The following is a 22,084-nucleotide window of genomic DNA, read 5'->3' as shown; positions in this document are numbered from 1 at the left end:
AGGAATTATGGGAATAATACAGTAAAGTAAAATAATGTTCAACTATCACAAAAAATTATGTTCTCTCTGGGAGTATTATACACTGACATTAACCTACTGAAAAACCCCAAAGTCCCATTAGGAAGACTAATCTACAAATCCTAACAAGCCTACTTTAAATTTGATTAAGCACAATATTTCAATAGGCCTGTTATTTGTCAGGATGTGGCGCCCTCCTGTGGCTATGTGAAAGACTGATATCAGCCTGAAGTTTGATAAATATTTTTAAGAAATAATTTAAATCACACAGTCACGCAGAGAAATGTGGCAAATGACAATGTTATAGGGTTTGCGCCAAAAACTCTAACTAAGAAGACAACGTATGAGAAAAGAGAGCAATCAGTAACCATTCTGGCCTGTGGGGGCGCTGTTACAAACACCAACGGATATTTCCAGACGGACGGGGCCGCTTTAGCGGTAACGGAAGTGCGACTGTTGTTTATCCGGCTTTGAGCCTCCTCGTCGTTCGAGCAACGATGGCCAGCGCCGCAGCTAAACAAGCGCCCAAAAATACCTCCAAAGCGTCCGCGGGCGGCCCCGGTGCTGCGGGGGCTAGCGGCGGACCCCCGATAATGCCCCTCGCATCTCCGCTCATGGGGAAAAAGAAGAAGCCGTTCCTGGGGATGCCCGCTCCGCTGGGCTATGTCCCCGGTCTTGGCAGAGGGTGAGCTAACTTAGCTAGCTAGCTTGCTAACAGCTCTCTAGCTAGTCCGTTGAATGAAGTCAGTGGTTTAGCAAACCAACTTGCGTTTCTGGCTACTGAGCTAATGTTTAAAGACATCGTGATAGCAATTACTAATAGAGCAGTTATATGAGTGGGCACAACAGTGGCTAGTTCAGTGAACAAAGATATTAGTCCGCTATTATCTAAGGCTGCATTTATTCGATAACATCCTCATATGGTCACATAAGGAAAATACATTACCACAGTTTTTAATCTCTGATTAATATTTAATCTTCATACTAATTAATTAAAATGAAGTTGGAGCATGTTGACAATGTTCTTCAAAAAGAGCTTAAATTAAATATTTATGCTTCACTGAAAGCCAGAATGATCCAATTACTCAAACTGAAAGAATGATCAAAACACTGCTGTAAAGTATAGATAATGTTATTAGCTTGTTCATTGAACTGCCCTGTGCATGCTTACCATGAGTCCCATGCCAAAGGCGTGTTTGTGTAACATCTTAAATAACTGCTTCTTTTCAGTGCAACTGGTTTCACCACTCGATCTGATATTGGTCCCGCTCGTGATGCCAATGATCCAGTGGATGACAGACATGCACCTCCAGGGAAGAGAACAGTTGGAGATCAAATGAAAAAGAACCAGGATGATGATGATGAAGATCTGAACGACACCAATTATGATGAGGTACCTGTGACTGGATTGTCTTTGGCTGTTGACCAGACCATTCATCTGTGTATACAAATGATTATATAATGCCCTCTGTCATGCTTATCATATAATGCTGCCTTTTTTCTTCTAGTTTAACGGATATGCAGGTAGCTTGTTCTCCAGTGGGCCCTATGAAAAGGACGATGAAGAAGCAGATGCTATATATGCAGCACTGGACAAGAGGATGGATGAAAGACGCAAAGAAAGAAGGTTATAACAAACATTTGTTATTTTTCCATCTGAGTTTAGGACATAAGTATATGTCCTCCTGAATGTTGGACATCCTTTGCAACTGATTGTATAACGTTTAAATCTGTCTTGTGTATTTTCAGGGAACTGAGAGAAAAGGAAGAAATTGAGAAATATCGTATGGAGCGACCCAAAATCCAGCAGCAGTTTTCAGATTTAAAGGTACAGTCTTACACATGATATGATATACCGTTGCCCTTTTTTTCCACCCAAAATGACCTAGTTTTCCTGACCATGACTTTTAGAGATTATCCAGCTGGCGTCATTACAATTGCCTCTGCTTAAGCAAGCAGAGCTGAAAATAATTTTTTAACTGTATTTTAATGGTTTCCACAAGACAACAGCAATACTCTGCTATATGTTTGTCTCAAAGAAACCACACTGCTGACGTTCCAATTTGATTCACATCTCATCCCATTCTTCATTCTTCCTTTTTTCTGTCTCGTTATAGAGGAAGTTGGCAGAGGTGTCAGAGGAGGAGTGGCTGAGCATCCCAGAGGTGGGAGATGCAAGGAACAAGCGCCAGAGGAATCCCCGCTATGAAAAACTCACCCCCGTCCCCGACAGCTTCTTCTCCAAGCATCTGCAAACTGGAGAGAACCACACCAGTGTTGACCCTCTACAGGGGGTAAGTGTACATGCACAAACAAATTCAGGTACTGCAGGACATCCACATAAAAACACACACATCAGTGAATGATATGATGTAGTTTCAGCCTGCACCAGCAGGAGTCAGGATATCTCATTGCTAGCAAGCAAACCACTTCAACTGTACAATTTATACATTTTGAAAATGCTCCCTATGTCTGCTCATTGCTCCACTCTTTTGCTCCAGTCTTTTGGCACTTAAAATATTGCATATAAATGAGGAGAGTTGGCTGGTCAGATTGACTATGCATATTACATACCTGATTTGAGAGCAACTTGCTCTCAATCAGGTCTGTCTGTTTTTGCCATGTATATATTGCATTTCCAAATTTTACATATCGCTATGAGTATTTTACACCATATTTGTTGGTCTGCAGCACAGGAAGGCCATCGCTGAGACTTTAACATGCATCATTTACAGTGTTTGGAAAAGTGTCATATGATCTAGCCTGTGTTTCACAATCCTTTCAACATGCCGTGACAAAATTCTCACAGAGACTGTAATGCTCCTGTCCATTATGATTATTCCTTCTCTTCACTAGCTGGGAGGTCTGAACACCCCTTACCCAGGAAGTATGACCCCCGGTCTGATGACACCAGGGACAGGAGAGCTGGACATGAGGAAAATCGGTCAGGCCAGGAACACACTCATGGACATGAGGCTCAGTCAGGTAACTGATGCATCACTCTCAGCCCTTTTCACTTTTACCTTGTTCTACATTTCATACTCTGCTGTTGTTGTTCTGATGCACAGAGTTTCTCTCTCTCCTGTGTCTGCATTTTTATCTGTGTTCAGGTATCTGACTCAGTGAGTGGACAGACAGTGGTGGATCCTAAGGGTTACCTGACAGATCTCAACTCCATGATCCCCACACATGGAGGGGACATCAGGTAGAAACACAGTGGGGACACCAGAAGTTTCTAGATTACGTGTGTGTAAAGTAAGCTGTTGTTGTGTGTGGATGCTTGATGGCTTATTTTTGGTTACTTATGTCCAGTGACATCAAGAAAGCTCGTCTGCTGCTGAAATCAGTGAGGGAGACCAATCCCCATCACCCGCCTGCCTGGATTGCCTCTGCCAGGTTGGAGGAGGTGACTGGCAAACTGCAGGTGGCAAGGAACCTGATCATGAAAGGCACCGAGATGTGTCCCAAGGTAAAGGATGATGGACAGTACACTTAATCTGCCAAGGGCCTGTGTAGATAGATGTGTATCATTAGCTCATCAAAACTACAGGCTGTAGTAAAGTTTATAAATTGGTTTGTTCATATTAAGCCTGTACTCTCTAATATAGTAATATTTCTCTGGATACTGTATAATAGCATTGCTGATGGTAGTTTGCTGTTTAATTTAATGATGCAGTAATACTGCTCGACTAAGTTTCAATTGGGGAAAATGGTCCATTCCCTCCTGTTGCTATAAGCACTTCCCTCTTCCCACCAGAGTGAGGATGTGTGGCTGGAGGCAGCCCGGCTCCAGCCTGGTGACACAGCCAAAGCCGTGGTAGCCCAGGCCGTCCGCCACCTGCCACAGTCTGTCCGCATCTACATCAGAGCTGCAGAGCTGGAGACCGATGTCAGGGCCAAGAAACGAGTCCTCAGGAAGGGTAAGGCTGTCATGCAATATGACTCAAGTAATGTTTTCAACTTGTTCTCCTCTTTGTGTGTATCTGCTGTTGTGTTGTAATAAGGGGAGGTTTGTGTGCTTTCCCAGCAGCGCCTGCATGAATGAATGCCGAGCGATTTCCTTGCCAAAAGGAAGACACTAATTTCTGCAGGGCAAAAACTCACAACCAGTCTCAATCTGTCCATTGTGTCATAAAAGCATCCACACAGAACTACTCACTCCCTGCACACGTAAGAGATTTCATAACGGTTACATTTGGCAGCTGTGGTTCTGGCTATTCGTCAAGGCCAGGCACCCTATTTGAACCATCGGTGTCAGTGTCCTACCATGCATATGTGCATGTACGTAGACACGCTAATATTTCCCAGCAGCATACCCCAGTGACAGAGATGGATGTGGAGCTTCCTCTGTGGAAGAGGTCTCTCCGCCTCTACATGTTCAGTTGCCTCTGCCCTACATTTCTCCATTACACCCGCAGTACTTTCTATTCCCATCCACACACTTCATTACTGTTACTGTTGTTATTATTGTGTTGTATTCACTGCTTACTGAAGCTTGTAGTGTCTCTGTTTTGTTTTTTGACACTGCACAAAATGTTGCTAACATGTTGCTGTTCTTGTGCCAGAATGGCCAATTGATTAAACAGAGCTTGTTACAGCAAAGTCCAAGGATTTTAATTTTTGCGACTTAGTTTGTTGCCTCAAGGAACACACAGACCTGCTTACAAGTTTCAATTAAATGACTTAACTGTTGTGTGATTGTTACTTATGTAGCCCTGGAGAATGTGTCCAAGTCAGTTCGACTGTGGAAGACAGCCGTTGAGCTGGAGGAGCCTGAGGATGCCAGGATCATGCTTAGCCGAGCTGTGGAGTGTTGCCCTACTAGTGTGGAGGTATGCTTAGCACTAGCTGCCATTTCAGTTTTTTCCCACCAACATGAAACGTTGAATATAATATTAACAGGAAGCCACTCACCGCAGGGCAACAGACGGACCTTTGCACCTGTCTCTATGTCTAACTACTTCTGTCTGTCCTCTCTAGTTGTGGCTGGCACTGGCCCGGTTAGAGACGTATGAGAACGCCCGTCGCGTCCTGAACAAAGCTCGAGAGAACATCCCCACCGATCGTCACATTTGGATCACTGCTGCCAAGTTGGAGGAGGCCAATGGTAACACTCAGATGGTGGACAAGATCATTGACAGAGCCATCACCTCTCTACATGCCAATGGTGTGGAGATCAACAGAGAACAATGGATACAGGTGTGTTCCTGTGGCTTTGTGATTTCTTTGACATCACTGAGAGCAGGGTCTCCTGCAGCTGTTGGTAGAAGAACAGACAGGTGCACTGAATTAATAATTGCATTCCCCAACGTCATAAAAAGTAATAAACTTTCATAAAAGAGAATCTTTAAGTTAAAAGAGGACAGAGGCATTATTTTACAGAGAAAAGACCTAATGTTTAATGAGCACTGTGTTTCAACAGATTACATTATATTGGAAGAAAAACTGTGCCACTCACATACCAGATATTACTGGAAATAGACAGAATATTTGAAACATCTTTCAATAAATGGCTTTCCAGTTAAAGTTGACCACAAAAGACAGCTTCAGGAATTTTTATATTGTTGAGTCACTTTCTCTGTGACATTTCAGCAAAAATGAAACTTTTCAAGCTTCACAAAGAAGAGATGTGCTGCATAGCAATTGTGCAGATGTAAATAATTAACTGCTAAGTTGGTGTATGAGTCATTGACAGAGAACTAGATCTTTTAATTTTTTTTTTTTTTTAAGTTATATTTCCCGTTTGTAACTGTCTCTTTCAAATTGAGAAAAATTTCAGAACACAACACAACTCAGAAGTTGTTGATGTTTTTATGCTGTAACAAGTACATCGATAATATTCATAAACACTGGAATGAATCCTGTTTGTAGTTTCAGTTATGATGAGATGCTGAACACACCTTTTGGACCTTTCATGTAGGTCTCAAACTCTTATTATGCATCCGAATAAACCTGTAAATTATATGGTGAACAAATGAAGGATCGTGCCATCAAACCTTAATGTTGAGGGAGTAGAAACTTGCTTCATGTGTTAATCAGGTTTGATAGCATGCCAGCATATTTTGGCAAAGCTGCCGTCTGCTATTTCATCTGAGTGCAAAAGAATACAAGCCAGCACCATGACTGACATTTTGTGCAGTTCAGAGTTGTTTTGCAATCATAGGCCTTCACAGCAGTCCTTTCTCAGATTGATTGTTTTTTTTTTTTCCTTGACTACCTAGCCTTTAAAATGACCAGATTTGGCAGTTCTTAAAAGAGACATTTTGTATAAAGAGACCCTGAGTTGGTCCTTTGCTATTCCCACAGAAATCATCTATTCCGATGTTACCTTTTATAAAAGTCTACTATAATTATAAACTGGATGTCATGTACATGGATATCAATCAGGAACCCAGCTTCATTTACAGGTTTCTAGTCCCATTTTTTCTGACATATCAGGTGTGTAAATATTTCCATGTAAATAGCTCCATCATTCTTTGAAATTGCTAAACTGCCTTGGGGTCAGTAGTTTAACTTGCATTCTTCTCGTGTGTACCACCCACAATCTCTTTCCACAATCTCTAAATGGTTCTTCTTGTCCTGCAGGATGCAGAGGAGTGTGACAAAGCCGGCAGTGTGGCTACCTGCCAGGCAGTCATAAGGGCCGTCATAGGGATCGGCATTGAGGAGGAGGACCGTAAACACACCTGGATGGAAGATGCAGAGAGTGTGAGTACCGATATATATTCTTTATTGTCTTATATCTATAGATCCTTTTCTTCTGTATTTATACCCATTTGCTGCCAGATTTTAACTTCATTGTGATGCTTGTCTGTTATTTTTCAGTGTGTGGCTCATGGAGCACTGGAGTGTGCCAGGGCCATCTATGCCCATGCTCTGCAGGTGTTCCCCAGTAAAAAAAGTGTTTGGCTTAGAGCTGCCTACTTTGAGAAGAACCATGGCACCAGGTGACTAATTTGGTTTTCTAAATGTAGCAAACAGTAGCTCCCTCAAAAGCTGACAATTACTTAATGTTCTCACATCTTTATTTCTTGATTTTAAAGTTAACCACTATATTTAACATTCGGTTTTTCTCTCCTCCCACCTCATATCTGCTTCATCACTTGCCACTGTTCCCCTCCCATCCATTTCTCTTTTACGGCTCATTGCATCTCTCAGGGAGTCTTTGGAGGCCCTGCTCCAGAGGGCTGTGGCTCACTGTCCAAAGGCAGAGGTCCTGTGGCTGATGGGGGCCAAGTCCAAGTGGCTGGCCGAGGATGTGCCCGCAGCCAGAAGTATCCTCGCTCTTGCCTTCCAGGTGACGATGAAGTCATGCAAACTTTGACTTGTTCATGTAGCATCCATGTGAGCCTGTGTCTAACTCTGTTTTACCCTTTCCTCTGTTCTCCTCCTCTTACCCGTACGTTCTACCTCTGTCCCAACTCTTTTTATATTTCCAGGCCAACCCTAACAGTGAGGAGATCTGGCTTGCTGCTGTCAAATTAGAGTCTGAGAATAATGAGTATGAAAGAGCCCGTCGACTGCTGGCCAAGGCCCGCAGCAGTGCCCCAACAGCCAGGGTGAGTGTGTGTCAATGTGTGAGTGTGGGAAAGTGAAAAACATTTCCCTGTTTTAGACTCTCATTAGGGTTACTCTAAACAAATCCACTCTCTGCTGGGAAACCAGTCTCTCCATTTAGATTTTACATCTTAAAACAGGCTGTAAATTAGAAAATAAAGGAAAGTGAGTACTTTTCTTAGAAGATTGATGCAATCAAAACTAACTTTTTTGGCTGTCAATTTGCACAGGGGAAGTGTAGTTGTGTTTTTAAACTGTCCTGTCCATTTGCTCTTGAACTGTTCTTCCATGACCCTCTGTACCGGAACAGTTAGTTTGTTTTTCATTAAGTAATGTTGGTTTAAATAGAGCTCTGACCCATAAAACCCCAGGTTTTATTTTCTTCTATCTAAAGCCTGTGTAATAGAAAGTTAATAGTGTATTGTAAGAGAGGTAGTTTGTACAATCATTCTGTTTTCCTCAGGTTCAGGCTTGCCAGATTTCTACACCTTGAAACAGAGCGCACCACTCCAGTTGACAGATGCTGTCAGCAATGCTCTTCAACTATCACTCTCGTCCATGGAGTAATCTGGCTGCGCTCCTTTTAGTTATCCGCATTGTATTTACTAATGGATATGACTAAGAAAGTCTGTTTTAATGTTGGCTGTACTGATCATCCTGTCAGATAAGACAACTGTGTAGTGTCAATGAAGCAGTTAAGCATTTAGGCTATGCCCTAGGAAGTTGTTTTTTTGTTCTTCAAATTAAATTTCAATAATACTGTTCTATGTCAGAAATCACAAGACTAGATCATGAGCCCTTTTCCTGACTGAACAGTGCGTGTGTTTGTTTGTAATTTCTGCAGGTATTTATGAAGTCAGTGAAGTTGGAATGGGTGTTGGGAAACATAGATGCTGCCCAGGAACTGTGTACTGAGGCCCTGAAACACTACGAGGACTTCCCGAAACTTTGGATGATGAGAGGCCAGATAGAGGAGCAGTGTGAAAACATGGACAAAGCCAGAGAGGCCTACAACCAGGGGGTGAGGCAGGGGAAGTGTTTAGGGCAGGGAAATTGGACTTTTAAAGGCATTGTTTGATGACAAGTAACATCTCCCTAATAACTCTAAAAATTGTTTGATGTCTTGTTTGTTGCTATAGTTGAAAAAGTGTCCTCACTCCGTGGCACTGTGGTTGCTGCTGTCTCGTCTTGAAGAGAGAGTGGGACAGCTGACCAGAGCCAGAGCGATCCTGGAGAAGGCACGACTCAAGAATCCCCAGAGCCCTGAGCTATGGTGAGAAAACACACAACAAAGACAGTGCGGTAAGCCACTTGAATGCTTGTACATGCTGGATGCTGCTTGAGGAAGTGCTTTAGTTTGAAATGTGTCACCTGTGTAGACAGTGTGTTAAGCATATTCATGTGCTTATAGTAATGTTTGTGCACTGAGTACTTATTTACTTTGGCATTCAAGTGGCTTCCCTCTTTTCCTTCCTTGTTATGTCTTTGGCTCTTTTGAAACCCTCTCACTACACTGCAAGGAGGAGAGAATACTGGCATGCTTACACACACCCACGCACAGATTGTTTTATTCATTTCTTTAGAAATGAAAAATGAAAATGTACAATATTAGAGAACATGTACATCAGACAACATGTGCTAAATGTGCTTTAACCACATTCATTTAAAAAACTTTCTTTAAATGCAGCACAGAAACCCAAACTGGGATAGTTTAGCAGATTAAAAACAAAAATTACCTGAGAATTAGTCTGAGATAAAAACTGACAGACATGTACAACTGTGCTTCTCAAATGATGTGTATGTGATCATATAAACCAGGTTGGAGTCTGTTAGACTGGAGTTTAGGGCTGGACTGAAGAACATCTCCAACACGCTGATGGCCAAAGCCCTGCAGGAGTGCCCCAATTCAGGTGAGCACATATTGTTGCTCTCTCTTAATACTTAATACTTAATGTCTCTTTTTCCATGAGATAGGACATTTGCAGATTTTTAATTCTCAAATTCCCCATCTCACCCCACTCCCTGTTCCTTCCTACAAAGGCATCCTGTGGGCTGAGGCCGTGTTTTTGGAGGCCAGGCCCCAAAGGAAGACAAAGAGTGTGGATGCTTTGAAGAAGTGTGAACACGACCCCCACGTCTTGCTCGCCGTAGCCAAGTATGACTTTGTCTTTTCACAGTTTTCTAGTAATAAGCTCTACTGTTTGTGCAGATTTTACATTGTATTTAGCATTTAACATTTTAGTATGACACTTGCCATACAACGTTTATTTTCAAATAATCTTGTGCGCACATTTCAGGTTGTTTTGGAGTGAGCGGAAGATCACCAAAGCCAGAGAGTGGTTCCTCAGGACAGTAAAGATTGAGCCAGACCTTGGAGATGCCTGGGCTCTCTTCTACAAGTTTGAGCTTCAACATGGTACAGAGGTAAGATTTTTACTATTGTCTGTCCTTGTCTGGGTATAAAAACGTGTGTGTAGCAGCTAAATATCAGGCACCACTGGAATCAGTGGCATGCAGTGACATTGACTCATAGTGAAGCAAAGCCCTCCCCCTGGGCCACGAGCCACCATCTCATTGAGTGATTCAGCTGTTTGCTACACCAACAAGAAAAATGGACCAGACTAAAACTTTCCATTTCATTACTGTTGTAGTAGCAAATCTGTCTTAAATTCAGGGCCTGTCTTGTCTTGTGATTTTGTGCTGCTTGTCTTTCCTGTGCTAAAAGTCTCTCTCTTGCATCTTGCTGCATTCTACCTGGACATCTTCACCTTACTGTATTTCTTCCCAATTGGAGAAGTACCAGGATTATTCGTTTAAACTAACACTAAACATATCCAGTGTGCAGTAAAGAGGAGACATACCATTAACTGACAGTGACACACTAAAGTGAATATGCAGAATGCTGTATTTTCCTGCCTCAATATTCTGTCTCAGACTTCTTACACTTACTTTATTTGCAAAAGGAGATCAAAAGCTGCTCCACAATACTCCCCAAATCCTCATTGTCACACATCCTCACACAGAAAAGTGTGAGGATGTGTGAAGTCATTTTCTAATGTGCAAGTACAGTTTCCACATGCATCTGGCCATGTATATAATAATGTGTGCAATATCATAGCTGATTTCAGAGCAGTGGAAGCTGAAACATGGACAGCTTGACAAGCACACTTGTCTGTAGCTAGCTGTAGCAAGTCAGCCATCAAAGATCCCAGGATTATCAACAATGCACAAACATCCAAAAATGGTGCTCCTCCCGTTGCTTGAGATGCCCCAGCCTTTGTCAATGGGGACACACCCACGCCCACGAAAATGATGGAAATGAAAGATGCACCAGATGATAGGCCACGCAGCTTCCAGAGATAATAGCCTGTTGCAGCCACAAGAGGGCAGTAATTTATAAAATGAATGCAAACAGGAAATATCAGATCCTTTATGGGACAGAACGCTGCTCTGAGAGACATCGCCTCTGCTTCGGTATCGTTGTAATTGATGTCTGTTCTTAGTTTTAACTGGTCAAGCACTGCTTGCCTTGCTCGTTCGGATGACACACCTCTTGGAATGACTAAAGCCTATAAAGTTTATATGAGTTAAGTCAAATTTGAATTCAATTAGTATGACTTTAGTTGGTCTGAGTGTGCTTTTGCTACATTGGACATCTTAAGCCTCACTGTATCATTTACCACTGAATCCTCGTGAATACTTAAGATACAAAATGTCTGTATTGAGATATACATTACGCTGTCACTCTATCCTATTTTGCACCATAGGTAATTGCTTTTACTCATTCGTAAAGACGACAGTGTTACCAAAAACTGAATGTGTGTCTGTCTGTCTTTCTGTGTCTAACCTCACTGTTCTGCATCTATCAGGAACAGCAGGAAGAAGTGCGAAAGCGCTGTGAGAATGCAGAGCCCCGCCATGGTGAGCTGTGGTGTGCCGAGTCCAAACACGTCCTGAACTGGCAGAAGAAGACAGGAGAGATCTTAGCGCTGGTAGCCAGCAAGATCAAGAACACATTCTGAGACTGGGGAAATTTGGACTGAAACACCTGGAGGACTCTGGCAGTCACCAGTCTAGCAAGGAACAGCTATGGACACGCTCAAGTATTGTTCTCTACCTTCATCTCTGGAACAAAGTATTCACATGTACCCCCCTTTTCCTTTTTAATGTCAAAGTGAAAACAAATCTTTTTGCATTTTTAATCAAGTACCAGTATAAAACTCACTCACTATCCACTTCAAGTGAATATTTAGTAGTGACATGTTTGACAGCAATAAAACTATGTTTGCGGTATGGCTGGTTGCATGAGAACTGTCAGTGAACTTCATTTTAAATGTCCTCAGCTAATTGAGGTTTGGACTCGAACGCTTCAGGGCATTAATATTCATATACCTAATATTTTCAGATGTTTCTGTGTGGCTTTTTTTTTTTAGGTTTTTTAGGAAGTAAACCTTCCCCCGAGTCTGCTTGCAGACTGCTGCAGATCGTCTTTTGGGGTTTCATTGTATTTTGCTGCAGTCGTTTTACCCTCAACCTTCAGAGGCCATTCAGGGCCTATGATACTACTGTCACCATGGTGACATCATGGTGGAGATTGTGTTTATTCAGTTTGGATTCTTTTGCTTACCCACAAGTCATAAGTTAGTATGACAGTGTTCCTCATTGTTTCAGTTTCCCACATGCCCTCAGGCAAACACTTAGCTCAGATATTAGTTGAGGTTTTTTCACTCATGGTGTCTTGTTTACTTGCTGCACAAGCCGGTGATTGAGGTAGGCGTAAGCAGCATGTGCCAGCTGTGTGGGCCGAAATCGAATCCGGTAAAAACCACGCCCAACTGGCGCAAACCAACACTGCACCATCAGGTTCTGGAGCTGTGGGGAGTTTACACACAGGAGATTTCCATGCAACTTCTAACAATCTAACAGTAACTGGCTGCACCAGTAATTATGTAAGCGTGTCAGAGTAAAGGTATGAAATTTGGATTCATTTGTTCATCTGTTTTCACTTTGATATTAGTCTTGTTTTTCTGCTGATTTGTGTCAAAGTTTAAAATTTCAGTTATTGTGGCTGTGCAAAAATTGTAGAACAATAAACCTGAAAAAGCAGAATTGAAAACGAATGCTTTGAGTAGCCGCTGTAAGAGAGAAACGTTCCTAAGAGACACATTTAACAATAAGTCTGGACAGAGCCCATTGGGTAGTGATCAGTTGTTATTGTCTAAAATTTTGTTTGTTAAAAGAATATCATAACATTTTAGTTAAATTTCTATTTTTATGTCTTGTCCATGTGGATATGTAAGAGATGAATTTTGGCTCCGTCTGTTCAACAAAATGTGACCTTGTATATAAACTCTTTGTCAGGGATTGTTAACGTCATCTCTCATGTAGTCATCTGCTTTTTTTTTTACACAGCTTGCTTGAAATACTTTGCAGGAAGTCCAATAAACAAATAAAAGTTTATTGCACCATTCCATGTTTCTCCCAAACCAGCTCTATTGTAAAATGAGTTGTTGTAATTGGATCTGCTTTCCCTGTCCAGAAATTTTACCGGCAGTAATCCCCAACGCTACTAATGTAGTTCCCTTAGGGCCAACACTGCGGTATCTCTGTTTGGGATTTCTTTGTAACTTTAGGTCAGGTTTGGTTTGGCTGAAACACGTTGTCAGGATTATAACCATTAAAGCATCGTTTCATAATTCCACTGGTGTTCTGTGGGTCCCATCCCCACTTGAACCACCCACACTGAAAATGTATGTCCTTTAGGTGTTAAATGGCTCTTTAGAGAAACGCTCCACCAAACTACACTCGCTCCTCACACCACCTCCCCCTCCATATCGCATCTTTCCAACGAAACCGAAAGGATGAAGGCAAATGATTGATTGCAGAAGTTTTTCCTCGACTTGATCGGACTGGAGTTTGGTGAAATCCAAAGCTCAGCGTCAACAATCCATGACGGGGAAGGAAATTGGAGCAGCAGTGACTTTGGTGATGTTGGAAATCACGGAAAGATTCATCGGAAGACTATCAGCCACCGTGTTAACCTATCCACCAGAGGAAGTGTAAAAAAAAAAAAAAAAAAAGTGGTTTGGAACACAATGAACACCGACGGATCGGGAGTAATTCCTTGGATCTGCCTGGTACTGATAGAGATGGGTTTGCTCGTCTGAGGATCCCGCAGCAGGACATGATAAATGGTAAGTGCCTGCTGATAAGAGAATTTTACAGAAACCTGCGCTGCTGGTTATCAACCCAGTGTACACCGCTGCTGTTATCAACTCTGTATCGACACTGATCACGCCGCTGGTTAGGCTGGAAACCGACGGATGCTGGGGCGCACTGTGCGTCCGAGCAGGAACCAAATGATTCATGGTCTTTTTTTCCCAACAGGTGATTTAGTGTGGACGCAATTAAGACGCACTTATCTCTTTTGTAGTGTCTGACCGGAACTTTGCTCCGTAGTGTCCTGGTGGTTCTCTTGTTGGCCAACACTTGTGGTAAACGTAGATGTAACTATACGGAAATCCTGGGCTCCTACAGAGAAGTCATCCTCGTTGAGCTGCAGAATCTGGTATGATAAATTTGTTGCAGATAATAGTGTGTGTGACTTTGATAAAGACATTTAAAAAAAACAATCTAAAAAATCTGAATGTCTTCCTTTTGCCTTCCATTGGCATGCATGCTCTGTATGTCAGTTTATTCAAGGCAGTTACAGCTGGAATTAAACATGTAAGAGCAATGTTTGAATATCTGATGATAGGCTGCCCTCCAGTGTTTGCCACTGAGTTTCTTGTACCAGCTTTACTTGGTATTTTACTTACTACTACTTTTCTCTTTTGAATGACAAGCAGTTTTTATTTTTGTTAAGAAATCCATATTTATTTGTCCTTCTGCAGAATTTGACAGGTTCGTTTAATGCCGCCAGAGACAGAGACCCCTGTCCCCCAGGAAAGGTAAACAGCACTACAGTATGTGTACACTTTCAGCACCATGGACAGGGTAATAATCACTCATAACGGTCTAATAATAATTCATAAGAGTCCTGATACTGTGGTTTCACAAGAGCCTGTCAACTGCCTGTGTGGCTGCCTCACTTTATGAATGTGGAGAATGGAAAGGAAGAATGTCCCCAGGGGAATTAATTACGAGGTGTAATGCAGATTGTTGTATTGCACTGTCAATAGATGGGCTGGATGCTGTTACATCATATTCATTTTTTGGTGGTGGTGGGGGGGCTATTGTTTCACGGCAGGCACGTCGCATCCTGGTTTCAATCTATGGTATGACACAGCAGATCCGGTGTCAGAGGAATGGCAAGAAGCAGTCAGACCTGGAAAGGCCAGTGGAGAGCATGGAGCAGCTCATTATTCACAACTGCAGCCCTGATTATCTGGTGAGGAGAAGGACTTCAAAGAGATATATATTCTTCCACAAATACATGTTGATTTTCTTCTTCTTCTTCTTCGTTTTTTTTTTTAAATAAATGAGCACAGAGAAAGATGTTTTACTTACCCACAGGCAGAAATAAAACAATTTTTTGAGCTTCCAGATCTAAGATTGGGCTTTGGGAAATGGTTTTTACTACATAACAGTACTTCTCTTCTGCTTGTCTACTTTCAGGGGAAGAGAACCTCCTGTTCAGCTGTCAGGAAAATACGAGGAAAGAAAAGGAAGAGGATCAGGTTAATCAAAGTTATCAAGGCACTGATCACTTGTTGGCAGAAACTTCAGAGCGTCTACATGCTCTCAAAGTAGGAGATGCTGTGTCTTCCTGATTCCTGCAAAACCTGCTACTTTCTCATGAAGATAACAGGTGAATTTCCAGAAAGTTCACTGCGTCAAACAGAGGATATTACATGACCAACAACCCACTGTATTTCCAGATAGTTGTTTTTCAAATGCAATATCGTGAATGTTTACTGTTGTCAAGTTCTCAGTGTTTTGTGTATGCCAGATTTTGCATGTTAGCAGTGCTCCTTGTTTTATGGAATAGTTTTATAGTAACCACAGATAAGCTAAAAGAAAAATATCCACAATGCATTCAAATACTTTCAGAATATGCACATTTCCCAAGGTCTCTCCTGATGTAACAGCCATTATTTTTGTGTTTCTAAGCCATATGTCAGCATACCCATGAAATGTTCCTCTGTCAGTAATGTTGTGGAGTATATGCCATATAATAAAAAATTTAAATGTCTTTAACTATTATCATTAATATCATTATTCATAGTAGTAGTAGAAGTAGTAGTAGTGGTGCAATACAGTCAGTTAGTTAGTTGGTTATACTTTGTTGTGGGAGGGTTCGATTTCACAGCACTGTATATCACAGCGAACATGAGGAGTACACTTTACACACATCATCACACGACAATGACAGATAGAAAAACCTTAAGTGCAACACAACAGCACACAACAACAACAACAGGCAAAGCATGAAAGCAAGACACGTAGGAAGGAAGTCACCCTGTTTAAAGCTGCTGTGAGCAGTAGGTGTGGTATGGCTGCCAGGCTTTTGCCAATGGGAGCAAAGGGAGCCCTTCTGCACCTCAGGGACCTGTACTTGCGCCCAAAGGGCACCACAGGGAAGCGGCGGTTGAGTGGGCGTGTAATATCATTAAGTGAAAAGCCAACAGCAGACTCCTTGGTTTTACAGTACACGTTTCAATTATATTGCAGGAATTACACAGCTTAAATGTGGCAATACATAAATAAATACTTAGAAGGGATAACAAACAAAGCACATCAATAAATGATAAACAGAACAAAACTTTAGGAATCCACTTAGTAGCATGAGAAAAAAAAACATTTGGGGAAGATTTTGAGGATTTTACCTGACTAACCTAAAAGTATAATCAAGTTAATAATATAATTTCCATTGACATATTAACTGAAACGAGAGTAAGCAGCAGCATATTTGTGTTTATGGAAAACCTCCTCGGCTGAGACTTCTGAAAGAAGCGGAACGCTTCAAAAGCAGCACGGTTTCTGTCCGGAGCATACTACACGTTGCACATCCTCAACTGAACGACACTCCAACGACGCCGAATATCAACAAAGTCGCAGCGCGAGGTATCGTGTAGTTACTAACACGTTTGCTCAAATGTAGGCATAAAACGGCTTGTTTAAATGTTTTAATTACGCTATATTTTTTCGCTCAGACAAAAATTAACACCATTCATCTAAAACATTTTTTAAAAGCAGCATCATCCTGTGTTAACTATCAGGCGTAGACGTTTTGACAAAGTCGCACCGACTCCTCTGAACATGAGAAAGTCGTATAACACTTAAAAGCGGAGTTTAGTTCTTGTGTTGCCAGGTTTGGTTTAGTTGGTAGGTTTAAGTCAAGTAGCCCTTGACAGAGCAGGCATGGCCAGCGGCAGCAGCAGCGGCGGCGGCGCAGTAAACATGGATCCAGATGTAGCTCTGAGGCTGTTTGAGGAAGGAGCAACCCTGGTGCTGCGGGGTGTTCCTCGGGGCACAGAGCTGGGGATTGACTGCAAGAGTTGGCAGGTGGGTCCTCGCTTCCGGGGTGTAAAGATGATCCCCCCGGGCCTGCACTTCCTCCACTACAGCTCCGTTAACTCGCCAAGCTGTGGAGGAGAAATTGGCCCAAAGACAGGCCTCTTCCTCTCTCTCAAACCCAGAGAGATCCTACTGGCTAACTGGGATCCCAAATTAGAAGATCTGGACTTCTCAGCCTCCAAGAATGAAGAGGAGGTGAGCCGCATCCGGGCGACCTTGCAAGAACTGGATCCTTACCTGGGTCCCTATCCATATGAAGTCATGAGGAAGTGGGTGTCCCTCACTGACCGTCTGAACGAGGAGGTGGCCAATAACCTGCAGCCTCTGTGTGGCAGGATATGCGCCTTCAGTGACGTCATTCCCGAGACTGAGTTCAGACACACCAAAGACAGGGCAGAGCAGCCGAGGAATGACACGGCCTGTCAGAGCATGAGAGAGGGACTCGACAGGCTTCCCAGGATGAAGCTGAGGGAGGGGACGGAGCTGCGCTTCTCTGTCATCCCCAAGAAGACCTACCCACCTGGGGCAACGCCAGCTGAGATCACCCAGTGCTGTATGGACCTGAGCTATGCCCTGGAGACTGTGTTGGAGAATAACCACGAGCTGCAGCCTCTCAACCTGCTAGGTATGTGCTAGATATACCAATATTAGGTCACATACATGTTATCTTTAAAGTACCTAAATGTCCTCTCTCCACTCTCAGGTGAGTTGCAGTTTGCCTTTGTGTGTTTCCTACTGGGAAATGTGTATGAGGGCTTTGAGCACTGGAAGCGGCTCCTGGCTTTGTTGTGTCGCTCAGAGGAGGCCATGCGGAAGCGTAAGGAGCTCTACTTGGGGCTCATCGCTGTGCTCTACCACCAGCTCGGAGAAATCCCGCCTGACTTCTTTGTCGACATCGTGTCGCAGAGCAACTTCCTCACCTCCACCCTGCAGGTATGATGCCCACATGCAGTGTCCATTCAAATGACAGAAAAGCCTTCTTAATGTCTTGTCAGTCCCCAGGAGTCCCCAGGTTTGGACTCTTATTTATCAAAGGTTGCAGAGCAGCAAGGTGAATGTAATTGTCTAAAAGTTCTCAGATCAGCTCATATTTTTTTAGGACCTTTTTGGCGTCGGAGTAAATTAATTTTTAAGAAGACTTTCTTAATCCAGGGGAGTAATGCTGCCATAACCTCTTAAGACTTGGCAGGAGGAGGCAAGTTCTATGAAAGATATGAACACACATTCTAGTTGGTATGGAAATATAGAATGGTGTATTTTTTTTTTTTTGAAGGTTTCATTTATCTATGGCAAAAACACTGAGAACTTCTGTAGCAAAAAGGAAAAATGGCTACAACAGTAAAACTGATTGCGTTTAGTCCATCATTACAAATAACTTTTCTCTGATTTATCAGTGTCATGAATAGCACCTGTAACAATATTGTTATATGGCGAGTAGATGAGGACGTATTTCAAGTAAGTCAAGACAGTACATGCACATATTATGGTCTTCATTCATTCATTAATGATCTTGGATGTTGTGGCCATGACACACAGACATACCTTGACCACAACAGCAAATGTCATGGTCGAGGTATGTCAAGCAGTGTCAAATTATCACCTAAATCATCACTGTTGTCAGAGGATGTTCACATTTCTGATTTAAAATCCACTAACCTCGTGTGACTTATTTTCTCCCAGGACTTTTTCCAGTTTGCCAGCGGACCTGGTGTAGACAGCACACTCCGTAAGAGAGCGGAGAAGTTCAAAGCCCACGTGACCAAGAAGTTTCGCTGGGACTTCGATGCAGACTTGGATGAGTGTGCCCCTGTGGTGGTGGAGCTGCCCGAAGGTGTGACAGTGGACTGAACCTGCTCTACTATGGACCCAATGTTCACACTGGAGGTGTAAGCAGGAAACAGGACTGAGACTATGTGAGAGTGAGAGAGAGCAGTTAAGTGTGGTATCTAACACCAGATCCAAAGGTTCTCAGAAGGCCTGAGGAAACGTTTACAGTGGGTTGCACATGTGCACAAACTGCAAACTGTTGTAAAGAAAGCAAATGAGTTACTAAGTCATCCCAAGTGTTGCAGCCAGGGTGGAGCTACAGTATACTAAATGTTAGTGCTGCCCTCTGGTGGTGGTTTTCTCCAGGTTCAGCAAGCATTTCATCTTGCATTACTTGGTAGTTTTAAAGCCACAGTTGCACCAGTTATTATCAAAAGCTAAAATGCCCTAGCATTTTCAACTTTAATTTAAAATATTTGTAGAGTCAGTTAAAGGTAAAAGCTAAGACTAACATCATACACAAACTTCATCAGTGATGGAGCACTTAAATGTTGCCACATAATAACTGTATAGAACAGAGAACTCTAACTGTGAACTTTACATTCAGCACCACCTAATTTAACCTTAATTTTTTATAAAAACAAAAATTCTACAAAAGATAAGCAGAGTTTTGTTAGATGACAATTGAAGTATAGTGACTGTGCTGATTCTATACCACGTTCAAGTATAAATATTTCTTTATATCTTTATGTTGCTGTAGCCACACAGGAAAATAGCAGTTGTGGTTCGTAACGGTAAATTTGTCAAACATGAAGGTCACTATCAGCTGTTCAGCAAACATTTACTTTTCTATGATTTATTACATCCAGAACTTCATTTAATAAAAAGAACACCTTTGATTCAAAATAAGTGTGTAGTGCTTTGCGTCAGTGTCGACTATTGACTGTGTCAGTACAATAGTTGTGCCTGAGTCATCTCATTCTCCTCCACTAGATGGCATTCACAGGCTTCTGGGGAAGATTTACAACTTCATGTATCTTCCTTTGTACATTTGTTATATATGTACAAATACTCATTCGCACAGAATGGAAAGCTTCTGATTCTGATGCTGGGAAAACTAGGTTCTGGTTGGGATTGGCAGTGGGTGCTGTGCACAACAAGACTGTCAGGGTGGATATTTTCTCTAATCTTTCTCTGATGTCAACCAAGATGATTTGTGACAAATAACAGGTGGAGAAATAAATATGGGGTGCACAGATAACAACTGGATCAACTGGATAACATAATTACATGGAATTTATTAGCAGTGTGTGTGTGTATGTGTATGTGTGTTCCTTGACTGTGATGGATGGGGCAGGCCTTGTGTTAGCCTGTTGGTCCATCAGTCCATTCACTCATTAATTTCTCCCCAGCCCCTTCTGAACCTTCTTTCTCTCCAGCTGGACGTCTCTGACTTTAACATGCCCCGGCTCCATGAACCCATCTATAATCATAAAGCTGCTGTGAAAAGGACTAAATCCATCTAATGTAATTATCTGAATCAATAGACTCTGGCCTCTGTTGATGGAGATCCAAATACCAATACAAGCAATTCCTTCTCTTCCCAGAAGACAGATGGTATTGTGAAATGAATGGTAATGCTAGGCTTTATGATGAAAGCTCCTCTTTTGAAAATTTACGCACATCTTAAAAGAAGATCAGTTCTGTATTTGTGGTCCGCTCTGAGACCGCTGGGGCCCTGTGCTGGTTGTTATTTTCCTTTTGAATGCAATTAAATGGAGAAAATGTCTTGGAACACATGGTGGAAACATATCAGCACAACATGGAAGGAAATGTACGCCAATTATTTGTAGATTCATTTTCCTCTCTGGGGATGAAATACTGTACATTGTCAATGAAGACAGTCTCAGAAATGACACTGCTGGGACATCTTTGCTGCAATTCCAGCTCTAATAGAGGAGCCGAAATTGCAGAGTGCGGCAAGTCAGTGAACACCTCATTAACTGTCTAGCTTTTTCTGAGCTGCATGGGCACCCTCGTCACCTTCAGTGAACGATACCCACCCCCCGCAGCGTTGCCCTGGTATGGCAGCCATTTCCCTTTTAATCTCTATTTGTTTCATTTTGGTGCGGCGCTCCAGGGGAGTGAGGCACCCTGGGAAATGGAGGGGTGGGGGGGGGCTACGTTGATTGTGCAGAACCTCAAAGCCCTAGCAGGCCCCTGTCAGTCATGGTGGGGCTTTCTCTCCATTAGACATGAGCTGGTCATTTCCATGGGGCTCGCAAGCTGCTCTGCCTGCCAGTGTAAACACAGGCCCCTCTGTTTCTCCCCTCAGCTACTCAGCCACTCTCCTCCCCCCCCAATACCAGTGAGGAGCATAGTGTGTGCATGCGCATGTGTGTATGTGACTTCTTGACCGAGCACTGACTCTGGTTTTAATGTTAATTATTGTTGGCTTATAAAATCAGGCGTTTGATCATGTGTGTAGGGAAATATTCAATTATTAATTGACCAAGTGGTTTCTGATCACCCAAGCATCTGCAGTAAGTGGGCAAATTTGATCAATTGCATTGACCACTATAGTGGAAATTCAGAAATGTACTGGATTATCAGCACACAGTTCTATTTGACTGCTGTTTTTGCATCGCTCTGTGTCTTTTCATTTCTCTAAACACTATAATTTTGTAGTAGTTTTAATTTCAGGTGGTCGTTTCTCATGTTTTCCCTCTTTCCATATAGGTTAATAGTTGCCATTTCTCTGCCTGCTGCCTGTCTTTCACCCACTGATGTGAACTCTGTTTCTTTCTATGACCACTTTGATGTATGGCAAGTTGCATAATTATAATGAATAGCTTGTCAAAAAGTGGACTTTCTGGTAATTGCCCGTGTCGTAAGATTAAATGCGGGGGGGGGGGGTGGGGGGGTGGTACAGAAGTGGACAGAGTGCTTACTGTGTGGAGATTTGCACAGGCAAAAAGTATATTTACAAATCTTGGCAGTGTGGGTTTGTTGTGGGACAAGCTTAAACACTTTTCAGGTATAGGATCAGTTAATATGCCTATGGCACGAAAAGTTGGGACTTGAGTATCTGTTGTGTGGATTCTCTTCCTGTCCACACACATCAGTTTCCAGCTGCTACTTTCTCTCACCTTTTTTGTCTTGAAGTTTTCCTTCTGTGACTGCCTCAGAAGTGTGTGTGTGAGTGAGTGTGTTGATGACCAGG

At 42.5% G+C, this 22,084-nt stretch overlaps 2 protein-coding genes across 2 annotated transcripts; both read left to right on the top strand.

Moving 5' to 3' along the window:
• Positions 1-463: 463 nt before the first annotated feature.
• On the top strand, positions 464-11,868 carry prpf6 (PRP6 pre-mRNA processing factor 6 homolog (S. cerevisiae)). Its single transcript, XM_018686015.2, has 21 exons — positions 464-703; positions 1,249-1,411; positions 1,527-1,645; positions 1,768-1,846; positions 2,136-2,312; positions 2,875-3,003; positions 3,129-3,223; positions 3,331-3,487; positions 3,776-3,938; positions 4,732-4,850; positions 4,999-5,217; positions 6,604-6,726; positions 6,844-6,965; positions 7,177-7,315; positions 7,458-7,577; positions 8,420-8,596; positions 8,715-8,848; positions 9,394-9,485; positions 9,616-9,730; positions 9,873-9,999; positions 11,445-11,868. The coding sequence occupies exons 1-21, from the start codon at positions 516-518 to the stop codon at positions 11,595-11,597; spliced, it is 2,910 nt and encodes a 969-aa protein (XP_018541531.1). The 5' UTR covers positions 464-515; the 3' UTR covers positions 11,598-11,868.
• Positions 11,869-16,568: 4,700 nt separating this feature from the next.
• aar2 (AAR2 splicing factor) lies at positions 16,569-19,770 on the top strand. The gene is made up of 3 exons (XM_018686014.2): positions 16,569-17,719; positions 17,798-18,027; positions 18,775-19,770. Exons 1-3 carry the CDS (start codon positions 16,939-16,941, stop codon positions 18,940-18,942), a joined length of 1,179 nt encoding a protein of 392 aa, XP_018541530.1. The 5' UTR covers positions 16,569-16,938; the 3' UTR covers positions 18,943-19,770.
• Positions 19,771-22,084: the final 2,314 nt, after the last annotated feature.

Source organism: Lates calcarifer, linkage group LG6 (assembly GCF_001640805.2).
Source record: "Lates calcarifer isolate ASB-BC8 linkage group LG6, TLL_Latcal_v3, whole genome shotgun sequence".
Lineage (NCBI taxonomy): Eukaryota > Metazoa > Chordata > Actinopteri > Centropomidae > Lates > Lates calcarifer.
The sequence above is the reverse complement of the archived record's forward strand: the minus strand, read 5'-3'. Positions and strand labels throughout refer to the sequence as shown.